General features: G+C 37.8%; 1 protein-coding gene across 1 annotated transcript; it reads right to left on the bottom strand.

The window, feature by feature from the left end:
• Positions 1 to 3,612: 3,612 nt before the first annotated feature.
• On the bottom strand, positions 3,613 to 4,554 carry LOC135227753 (olfactory receptor 6M1-like). The gene has a single exon (XM_064268365.1). It carries the CDS (start codon positions 4,552 to 4,554, stop codon positions 3,613 to 3,615), a length of 942 nt encoding a protein of 313 aa, XP_064124435.1.
• Positions 4,555 to 12,484: the final 7,930 nt, after the last annotated feature.

The following is a 12,484-nucleotide window of genomic DNA, read 5'->3' as shown; positions in this document are numbered from 1 at the left end:
ACACAGCAGCTCCTCCTCTCCACCCTGTATTCCCCGTGTCCATTCAACCAGCTCCTGCCCCCTCTGTCTTCTCATCTCGCCTCCTGACAGGAGTTGCCCACATAGTCTCATGTGTCTCCTTGAGCCAAGAAGCTCACTTCTCAGTAGTATCAATTTCTATTTTATAATCCAATCCAATCCCTGTCTGAAGAGTTGGCTTGGGGAATGGTTCCAGTCTTGGGCTAACAAAGAGTCTGGAGACCATGACCTCTGGGATCCCTCTAGTCTCAGACCATTAAGTCTGGTCTTTTTATGAAAATTTGAAAACTGTATCCCACTGTTCTGCTCCATCAGGGGTTCTCTGTTGTGTTCCCTGTCAGGGCAGTCATTGGTGGTATCCAGGCACTATCTACTTCTTCCATTCTCAGGCTGGTGGAGTCTCTGGTTTATGTGGCTCTTTCTGTCTCTTGGGCTCATCTTTACCTTATGTCTTTGGTGTTCTTTATTCTTCTTTGCTCCAGGTGGGTTGAGACCAATTGATGCATCTCAGCTGGTCACTTGCTAGTGTTTAAGACCCCAGACGCCACTCACCAAGGTGGGATGCAGAATGTTTTCTTAATACATTTGCAATCAAGTGTCTTTTAATTAAGATATGTACATTGCTTTTTAGACAAAATGCTGTTACACACTTAATAGAGTGCAGTATAGTGTCAACCTAACTCTTATATCCACTGGGAGACCAAAATATTCATGTGACTCTCTTTATTGTGATATTCACTTTATTGTGGTGTTCTGGAACTCAATCTGCATTATCTCCAAGGTATGCCTGTATACGCACGTCACCCATCTGTATGTCATACTGTGGTGGCTTGTGTGTGTGTGTTGCTGTGAAGCTGGAAGCTGTGCCACCAGTATTTCAAATACTAGAAGGGTCGCCCATGGCGAACAGGTTTCAGCAGAGCTTCCAGACTAAGACAGACTAGGAAGAAAGGCCTGGTGATCTACTGAAAACTAACCCCAAAACCCAGTGCCATCGAGTAGTCAGTGAAAAACCTATGAATCACAACAGAATATTGTTCGATATGGTGCTAGAAGATGAGTCCCCTGAGTTGGAAGCCATTGAAAATACACAGTGGCTGCCACAATGGACTCGAGGAAACCAATGTTTATAGAGATGGTGCAGAACCACCCAATGTTTTGTTCTATTGTACACTGAGTTGCCATGACTTGGAGTCAACTCAAGGGCAAGGAATATATTCACTATCTATATACTTGTATATATTGAGTTTATATCTATAATTAAATATATACATATATTTGTGAGTAACTGAAGCTGCAATTATCTTCCACGTACATAGATAAATGGACAAAAACAGCCTTCATGGAAAGAAAAATGAACCAAGTATGTGTTAATTTTCTGTTGGTATAGTAAACACAAACTTGACAGCTTAAAACAATACAAATTTACTTTCTTACAGTTCTGAAGGCCAGAAATCTGTAATCATTTTTATATGGCCCAAACCAAAGTGTTTCAAGGTCTGCACTTGAGGTTATCAGGGAGAATCCGTTTCCTTGCTTTTTTCAGGTTTTAGAGCTGCATTCCTTGGTTCACGGCCCCTCTTCCATCTTTAAATCCAGCAGCATAGCATCTTCAAATCTCTCCTCTGCTTCCATCATCACATTGCCTTTTCTTTGTTAAGTAAAATCTCCCTCTATCTTCCTCTTATAAGAACATGGTGACTGCATTGAGGGTCCTCTGGGATAATCCAGGATAATCCCCCTCATTTCAAAAATTTTAATTTAATGACATGTGCAAAAGCCCTTTAGCATATATGGTAACATGAACAGTTTCCAGAGATTAGGACCTGGATCCATTTGGGGGTCATTATTCAGCCTATTGCTATATAAATGGGTCAGAGATGTGTATTGACCTAAATAGGCTTCTGCGTTGTTTACTTCTTTACAGCAGGCTAGGGCCATGAATTCTCACACATCCAGTTGCTTTAAACAGAGTCCAAATAAACATTTTTAGCCATTTAGAGACTTCCTACTTTACATACCACATGAAACTCACCCAACGCCTGCCAACCATAGAAAAGACAATATTTGTAGCTACGAAAGACCCCAAATCGCTGCGGCCCTCCGGAGCTTAAAGACCCAGTGACTTCCCACCTTCTTGCTGAACTACATCACCTAGGCCTAGATATGTGTAAGACTCCTCTTCCATTTCCGCTTCTACCCTGGGAGGTCCCTTGCTCTATTCAACTTCTGGGTGGTGGCCTCACACTTTGATCAACCTAGAAATTCTCAAGCTTACCACACCAACCACCACAAGGTATGCAGAGAAAAATAGTAATATAGAGACCATATAACCCCTGAGAGAGACAGAGAGTGATTAGACATTTAGAAGTTATAAGAATGCCTGTCTTGGTTCCTTAAGAATTTCTAGTTTCTGCTTCTAGTCTCTTAGCAGGTCTGGCTATTTTTTCTCTTCTGGGGTTCCATGTTGTCCTGATTATTATAAGAAATACACATTTCATTTAAGCCAGCTTGATTAGTTTTTTTCTCAACCAAATGAATCCTAAAATTTACAACTTTGTGTTTATGATGGACACATTGACTAGTTGCCATAGATGGTCCATGTCACTCATGATCAGTTATATCCCCTGAATAACGAGCTTTCTTTTCAAACCAATGGCCTCTCGAAGTCTATGATGACTGTGTCCCACTCCCAGTATGCTCTGATTAACCAGGCTGTTAGGTCAGGCAGAGAACACTTCTGGTTTCAGAAAATATGGATAACTTCCTGTTTTCTTCTGTTTCCCCTCTTCAACTTCTTCCCCTTCCACACTTGATGATATCATGAGGTGTTAAAGGAGACGAAAGTTCACATTCTCTAAATTTCTGCCACTCACTGGTGCTTTGGCCGGGTGCAAAATGTTTAACCTTGGTGAACCTCAGTTTTCTTATCTGTAAATGGGTGTATTAATAATATCAGATTCTCAAGGTTGTTAAGAAGATTAAAAGAGAGATATATGTATATATTTAAGTGCATTGTGCCATCCCTGGGTTATATTACTCCTCTTCCTTGTTTCTGATGGTGGTGGTGTTTTGTTGTTATCTATACTATTTAGCTGTGAGACATGAAACCAAACATTTTGGCATATCTGAAAAGCCCCAGTAAAATGTGTCTGTTCTTAACTGCATGTGGTTGGATTCCTTAGACTATCTTGATTAAGCCTATAATAACAAAACAAGAAAAGGAAAGCACAAACTATGTTTCCCACTTTCCAGAAGAGAAAACTAAGGTCCAGATAGGCTAAGTGTCTCTTGATTAAAAAAATAGTACTAGAACCAGGCTTAAGATTCAGGTTTTCTGACTTACCTGCTTTTTCATTAATCCATGGTAGTCCACGTGTGAGGCAATCCAATAAGAGAGCTGAGAACAATGTTGTTGTCTTTGTGGCTGAATTGCCTCCTCTGGATCTTAACTACAAGACTTTGCCTCTGATGTGGCACCACCCCTATTTATAGCTTCCTACACATCTTAGATCTCTGGTTTTCAAACATGCCTTTCTCCACACTGAGTCAAAAAGTTGAAAATAATCATTCTGAGAAAATGTCATGAATGTTTCAAGTTCTCTTGTGCAATAAGGACATGAGCCTGTTGATTGCTTCTCTTAAGACTTCCTTTACCTTTTGATTTCTCAAACTGTAAATGAAGGGATTCAGAAGAGGGGTCACCATTGTGGTAAGGACAGCAGTCGCCTTGTCAACATCCAGCAGATGGCTCTGGCTGGGCCTGACATACATGAAGATGTTGCTTCCATAGGCAATGGAGACGACAGTGATGTGAGAAGCACAGGTAGAAAAGGCCTTCTGCTGTCCTTGGGCTGAGGGAATGCGTAAGATGGTAGAAATGATGTAGGTGTAGAACACAGTGGTGAGGACCAGTGATGTCAGGAGGATGAGGGAAGATAAGAGGAAGTTTATCATCTCAATGAAATGAGTATCAATACAGGCCACCTGTAGCAGAGGGGCGATGTCACAGAAGAAATGATGAATTTCCTTAAAGCAGAAAGGTAACCTGGAAATCACAATAGTTGGATACAGCACTGATAGGAAAGCTCCCACCCAACAGCCCAGAACCAGCAGAAGGCAGACTCTACTGTTCATGATGATGGTGTAGCGCAGGGGGTTACAGATGGCCACATAGCGGTCAAAGGACATGGCAGCCAAGAGGATGAACTCCACTGTTCCCAGGAAAAAGAAGAAGTATGTTTGAGTGATGCAGCCAGGAAAGGATATGGTCTTCCTTTTTTGTAGGAGACAGGCTAACAGCTTTGGGGTAACTGAAGTAGTGTATAAAATGTCTAAAACTGACAAATTACTGAGGAAGAAGTACATTGGGGTTTGGAGGCGATTATCAGCCCAGATTAGGGAAATGATGGCAATATTTCCTGTTAGAGTAAGCACATAAGTAAACAAGAGAACTGCAAAGAGGGAAATTTGAAGCTTCTGGAGAACAGGGAAGGCAGTCAGGGTAAATTCGGTCACTGTGGTCTGATTTTGCATGTTCATTGTGCACAATTGTTAGTGGGCAGCATGTCTCTGAAAAAAATTGTAAAATATAAAGAGATGAAAATCAAATTAGGTATATTTTTAAGTCTCAACATTCGTAATGAGGGTAAAGCAGAAAACAGTCTGTATAGGAGTCAAGCGTGATTTGTTCTAGTCCTGTCCCTGATCCTAATAAATGTGGAATCTAGGAAAAATTGCATTACTTCTTCAAACCTCAGTATTCTCATATTTAAAATTTTTCATTGAATGAAATTATGTCCATGGTCTCCATCAAGTTTTTATGATTTTATTCTTTTACAAAAGCCCCTGCCACTGTTCTACTCTTTTCCCAACTAGCTGTGTGCCTGAGAGGCAGATTTAACAGGAGATCCAGTCATTAGATCTAGAAAATGGAGACAGGGGATATTAGTAAAAGTTGAATTGTTTTTCTTGGTTATTTTAACTTTTAGGATATCTTCCAAATCAGTGTGTAGAAACTATGAATGCTTGGCAGGATACTGACAAAAGGGACATTTGTATTTGTCTCTACCCACTTCTGTCATTGGTAGTATGTGCTATCAATGTCATGTCTCGTTGGACAACAAGTAATTCTGATGCAATAATAATTGATCTCTCCATAAGGTCACGTAGTTTTTCTTTCCTATAATGATACGAAATTTTTGATGCCTACACTGTTACAGAAAAAGTAGATCCATGATACATGGTTCATAATTTGCATAAGCAATTTTACGTACTTGTGAAAAATTGTCTTTCAGAAAAATGGTCAGTGTGTTTCTTCTTTGTTCCTCAAAAATGTTACATCTGTGGCAACGTCTAGGAGAATGAGCAATTCGACTGATTATTACAGGTTCTCTGAAACGGATCTCTTATACTTTATATTGTTTTCAGCCATTTGGAGAGGAAGTTATTTCTTAAAACCATAAGTATTTGCCATTGTGTTGATTCTGACTCATGGTGACTCCATGCGTGCAGAGTAGAGCTGTGCTCCATACAGTTTTCATGGCTGTGACATTTTGGAAGCAGATCACCAGGCTTTTCTTCTGAGGTGCTCCTGGATGTGTTTGAACTGCCAACCTTTTGGTTAATAGCCGAGCGCTTAACAATTTTTGCCACCCGGGGGATCCTGATCATTTTTAGTAATGCAAAAAAAAAAAAGGTGGAGTATGAAACACAGGCAGGCAGATGGTATTTAACACACTCAGCTTTAGCTCTGAATACTGCCGCTTCACTTTGCTGACGTCTGCATTGCATGTCCCTGTAGTTCAGCTGAAGCTCTGTCTATTGCTGTATTATTTTGTGGCTAATTTTTTAGTGACAAGTTAAAATGACCAGTTTCCAAAGCCTGAGCTTGATGCTTTCTTGGCTTGTACCCCACCTGGCTCCTCTTTAAAGGAGGTCATTTTGTTCAGGCCCTCTGCCTGGGAAATGTAACTCCCAGCAGCTGGGTGTTTTGTTTTTTTTTACCTTGAGACTTTTTCTGACAGGAGTTGTATCTGAAAAGTTGGCTGTGACTTTTTCTGGTCCCTGTAGTTTCCCTTTTTATTTCTATTCATTACTCATTTATCCCACAAATCAAGTCATTCTTACTCTTGTTTTCATAATAAGATTTTTGTCTCTATCATCTTTGTTCTTGATAAATACTGTTTTTTAAAGAGTTATTTGACATTGCTAGCTTGTTGTTAAGTAATCTCCTTTACAAATGTATTGTGGTTTCTGTGCACCTGAGTCATTTTCAAATGTATTCAGAGCTGAAGAACTTGAGTTGCTGTTGAGTTTGGTAGTAGAGCTCTTTTACTTCTTTTTAAATCCTGGGTCTGTTTCTACATCTATAAAAGATGGGTATTGATCATGTCCATATTTCTTTATCATTTATTTAAATATTTCTTTTGGTCACCTTATCTGTTTAATCCCCCATTCTTTGAACATAAAAGTTGCTTATTTATTTACTGGTAAATAAATGAATCAGAATTTAGAGAGGTCCTCCTTCAAGCACTGTCTTGTAGCTACCCCAAGATTAAGCAATGGAGGCTCTGTAACCTGCGTTTTCATATGTCAAATACAGATGTCTGTGACAATTTGTGTTTAGTTTTTCTTGTAGTCTTTCACTTTTTTTTTAGTTGTTGAAAGGGATATTTGTATTTGTCTCTACCCACTTCTTTCATTGGTACTATGTGCTAAGCATCAATGTAATGTCTATTTGGACATAAGTCATCTCTAGAAAATTGAGTAAGATTGTAATTCTGAATAATTAATTAATGCTATATGAGTGTTGGGCATGGGGGAGGGACCCAAATACCAATACATCTAGTATGTATCAGATCTTTCAGGGTTTAGAGGCAGGAGGGTCACAAGAAGGCCGGAGGAAAAATACTAGGATAGAAAGAGATCAGTCTACAAGAGCAAGGTACTTCATTTGATTTCTCCTGATAGTCTTCTAAGTTACTACAAGATGGGCTGGTTATCTCCTTTTAAGTTATCAAAAGACCCCAAAAGGAGATAACTATTGACATAGGGTCTTGGTACCCGAGGAACTCTTTCCATCATAAATATTCTAGTGTTTTCTCCTCCTTTCCCACCTCCTCATATTCCCAAATTAAAAAACAAAAGCAAAAAAAAAAAAAAAAAATTCCCCAAACTGTTCATTACTGCACAAAAAGACATAACCATATCTGGGTGGATAAGTCTTAAGGTTATTGAGACAAATGTAAAACTAGAACACCTTACTAGAGACATAGAAGCACTTTAACATTCCCTTTCACTTCCCTCCTTCTCCCTTCATCACTGACATCACTGAGGACTGATAAGCACCTGAAGGAGAATAGTGTGGATCCCATGCAACTGTCTCTCATCTACCCCATTGTTCCTTCTATTTGTCTAGTCAACTGTTTTATAACAGCTTCATTGTCCTCCATTTTTCTCCTTGCCTAGATAGTCTTTTATGACACTGATAGAACCTTGATTCTCCTCTGAGATTGAGAAAGGTAGAGAACTTGGGGCCTTCAAAAGTAATATGCCATTTTTAACAACAAAATCTGAGATGGTTGGACAACAAATTGAGTGGGGGTTCTGCATGGTTGTCATACAGATTATGTAACTATGGGAAAATGGCATTGAGAGCTTCATCTTCTGCTGTACTTTAGGATAAATATACTCCTTTGAGAAGCACTGAAGATGTACCCCCTTGTGGAGACTCTTAACTTCCCGATCGTGAAAAAAAAAGAAAAAGAAAACAACCCTGGTTTTCTAGATTATCTCAGGGCCCTCAGGAGCTCTCATGTGTAGAGGAAATATTCTTAATCTTGACAATCTGTAGGAAACAATTTCATTATAAACCTGCCAAATTAAGGCTTTTAGTTTTTTGGTGGAGCTCTGGTGGCATACTTGTTAAGAGCTCGACTGCTAACCAAAAGTTCAGCAGTTCACTTCTACTAAGCTGCTCCTTGGAAACCGTAGGGGGCAGCTCCACTCTGTCCTATAGGGTCTTTATAGGGTTGCTCTGAGTTGGAATCTACTGACTGAATGGCAACGGTTTTGTTTTTAGTTTTTTGGTATTTTTCCTCATTACCAATTCTGTGGATACCCAGAAAATTGCACATTTCAAGATTTAGTCAGTGAAATGTGGCCTAATGTGAAAAGTGTAGCAAGTTTTAGAATGAGGAAACCTGTTCTGTATTTCTTCTAGCTCTGTAATGTTTAATGAGGTTCTTAACTCCCTGAGTCTTATCTTTGTTATCTATAAAATGATGTAGTTATACTTCAAGGTCTAAGACAGTGCCTACCGCAGTGATTTATACCTACCTGGTGCTCAACAAATATTTGTTAAGAACATGGGGAAGGATGAACAGAAATGGAATAAGATATAGGAGAGAGGTTAGTGATACTTAGAGATCTTTGCTGCTATATCATGGGATAACTATCAGTAAAATGTGAAAAAGTTTAATTGTCACTGAAGTACATTAAAAACTTCCAATTGTACAGTTATGGTAAAGCTATAACACTTGATATGTACCCTCACTAAAATTTTTTACAGAACAAGAACTTCACATTAATTTGCAAAATATACACGGACAAAAAACAGATTGTCAAACATATAAATACGGATAATTACATAAAAAATACTTACATCGTACTGATTTGCAGAATAATAGGTGTTTTCTTCATTCAAATATGCTAAGAAACTCAAAATTTGTTTGTCTTTTTTTCTACTGTGTTCCATCTATTCTTTAGATTCTTTTATTGCTGCAGTTTTGAATTCTAGATAAATCTCTCTCAGTCTTACTCTGATGCCCTTTCCCATGGGATCTAAACAGCCCTTTCAAAACCACAGCAAATGTTTATTCAGTTTTTGCTTAAGTACTTGATCCTTTCTCCCTTGATTGGAAATCTCTGTTTTCGTAACTCTGATTACATTTTCTAGTCCTCTCTCTTGTGCCATAGAAAAAGTCCAGGTCTAGACTTATCTTGAGAATAAGCCCACGTGCCACGTTATCTTTTAACCTTTTATAATTCAAAATATTTCAACTGAATATTCCTCTGGCTTTCAAATAATATGCATTTTGACCAAGGGTGGCAGAATGGTTAGATTTGGTGATGAATCAGGAAGTCAGATACAATTGAATTAAGCCCAGCTCTTCTGACTGCTATTTTAGATCTTTAGTAAAAAGACTGAAAGTTTTCTAAATCTCAGATTTTTTTTTCAGTTGTAGGAATGTAATTTTCTATCTATTCAGTCAATTTCTATTTCTTCTGTAGACCCATCCAGAAAAAGCGGGTTATTCAAATTCCTAGAATCTTAGGTTAGAAGAGAACTTAAAGGGCATATGAGCTAATCTGGTCCTAAAAAATTCTCCAATGTCTCCAAAAAGTTGTACAGTGATGTTAAAATATTTCTTGAGGCATCTCATTTCACTTCAACAGGCTTGATTGTTAGAAAAATTCATATTTGCGTTGACTTAAAACACCTCCCTAAATTTTCATCATTTTGTTGAGGCACTACTGTTCAGTTGACAGGCATATGGCGACTTAAATTTAGATACCTTATTTCCTTTCTCCAGAAGATAGTATCTTTCTTACGTTAAAGTGATTACAATTTTATGAGCTGTGATATTTAATGATTTTTGTTTGTTTGCATTTAGAGATTTGGTTTTAAATGGCTTTTGGGACCTTGGCAAAAAAAAAAAAAAGTTAATTATTATTGTTGCAATCAAAGAATGTTAAAATTAAGCAACTAATCACAGTTACAAAGTTAAGGACGCCTGGGAGACTCTCACAGGTGTTCTATTTTATTTACTTAATGAAAAACTTAGAGATCTGCCCCAGGGAGCTGGAAACTTGGGAAACTTTTTTTTTTTTTTTCTAAGCTGTTGATAATGTACTGCAATAATGTTTAAACTGCTCTTTAAACTGAGACTCTTCACACACACACACACACACACACACACACACACACACAGCCTACATTTTAAAATTCATTTTATTGAGGTATAATTTATATATGATAAGCAATTTTAGTTGCATAATTTGTTGAGTTTTGACAAATGTGTACAGCTGTGTGTCCACCACCACTACCACGATAATGGTTTACAATATTTCCATTACCTTAAAAACTTCCCTTGTGCCCTTTGTGGTAAACGCTCACTCCTCTCCACTCAGAAAACACACAGAAGCACTCATGTGTTTTCTGTTATTATAGTTTTGTGTTTTCTGGAATTTCATATAAATGGAATCCTAAAGCATGCAGTCTTTTATGTCTGGATTTTTTCATTTAATCTGATGCTTTTGAGACCTTTGTAAATGTTTCATGTATCAGTAGTTTCTTCTTTTGTATCGCTGGGTATTATATATTGTGTGGATATCCCACAGTTTGTTTATCCACTCCTCAGTTGATAGACCCTTGAATTGTTCTCAGTTTTTGACTATGGTGAATAAATCTGCTGTGAACATTTGATTACATGTTTTTATGTGAATATTTGTTTTCATTTCTCTTGGTTAAGTTTCTGGCAGTGAGACTGCTGTGTTGTAAATATGTGTTTATGATGTTAAGAAATTGTCAAACTGTTTTTGAAAGTGATTGTACTATTTTTGCATTCCTACCAGCAATGTATGAAAGTTACTATAACTCCACATCCTTGTGAGCACTTGGTATTGTCAGTCTTTTTAGCCATCTCATAATCGTATAGTGGAATCATCTAATTTTGTCTTTAGTTTGTAGATCTGTAATGACTAATGGGGCTGGGAATTTTTTCATATATTTATTTTCTGTTTATATATCTTATTTAATGAAGTGTCCATTCCAATATTTTGGCCATTATTAATTTTATTTCAGCTTGTCTTATTATTTATTTATGAAAGGTTTTTTTTCCCTAAAATATGTATTTTAGATGCAAGTCATTTATCAGATATATATTTTGCAAATGTGTTCTCCCAGTCTGTAGCTTGCTTGTCTTTCAATTTTCTGAGCAATCTCTTAGAAATGATTCAACTGAAAAGTACTGTTATTTCATTATACTGATGGTATAATATTGATATCTCAATTTGAAGATCAAGCTATGACTGAATTGCAAATGCTGGTTAATCATATGAATAGGGTGTGACTGACTAATTTGGCTGAAGTGCAGAGTCCAGCTGAAACAACAAAATCCTTAGGAATTGCCTGGGCTGGAGCCATGAGAGATATCCTTCGAATGACTATTGAATAAATAATTGTTTTTACCAGCTCCAAAATGAAAACAAAAGGCAAAAAGATTGATGGGTTGTTTGGTTTCCTAAGAAATCATATATAATACCTGAGAATTGCAAACAAGCTATCAGGAAAAAAGCTGAATTTGAACGGAGTTGTAAACAGCAAGAGGTTATATTGTAGTTTCAAAGAGCTATCTGATTCCTTTGGCACTGAAGAAGAATCCTGATGTTCAAATGTATTAGAAGTGTTAGCAGTACACACTCATGCTGACTAATACTTTTCAAAAGCCCACGACTAGCACCTAGAGATGATGACTTCAATTTGGACTGGAAAATTATCTGAGGATGCATTCAGGATAGATGACTTTGGCCTGGTGGTACAGTGGTTAAGAGCTTAGCTGCTATCCAAGGGGTTGGCAGTTCAAATCCATTGGCCGCTCCTTGGGAACCCTATGGGGCAGCTCTACTCGGTCCTATAGAGCCTCTATGAGTCAGAATTGACTCAGTGGCAATGGGTTTCGTTTGTTTTTTTGGTCTTTAGTTGAAATTGTTTGTTGGCTGTAGGTAAATTTTCTATTACAGAGATACCTAAATTATTTTGAGACCTGTCATGAATTTTGTCAGAACAACATACCAATACCAAATCAAATGGGAATGGTATATTCCGAAACATACAATAAGGGGAGTTACTTGGGAGTACCTATTGAACACATGAACAGGTGGTTCCTGTCCCCTTTGGCCCTACATTAGATAGCCATGATGAGTTACCTAACTCCATAGATGGACGTGACAGCATGGTTTATAGATGGTAGTTCAAAGGTGGCAGACTAGCATTCTCTGTAAGACAGTTGTGTTGCAGTTGGTTGATGGATGCACTTTGGAGAAGAAAACGATAAATTGGCTTAATGAATAGAACTAAGAGCGGTATTCTCCATGGCATCAGGGGAACTAGATAACGAAAAATTATGTTATAGTATGGATTTACAGCAATTTATGGGAAGTAGGTAATGGACTGGTAATATGGTCCAGAAAATGGGTCTTAGATGACAGAAAGATAAAAGAAACCACAGTGTGGGGTTTCAAGTTATGGAAAAGTCCATGTACATGGATAGGGAAAATAAAAATGGAGTATTTTAGTGCTCATTCACAGGAATTAAAAAAAAACCCAAAACAACTTCTAAATTAAAGTGGAATCAACAAGTGGGTATCTTGGTTTGCTCTTTTGAAGTGGACTTTGGAAATG

Source organism: Loxodonta africana, chromosome 15, assembly GCF_030014295.1.
Source record: "Loxodonta africana isolate mLoxAfr1 chromosome 15, mLoxAfr1.hap2, whole genome shotgun sequence".
NCBI classification, from domain to species: Eukaryota; Metazoa; Chordata; class Mammalia; order Proboscidea; family Elephantidae; genus Loxodonta; species Loxodonta africana.
This window is presented reverse-complemented; position numbering and strand designations above follow the sequence as displayed.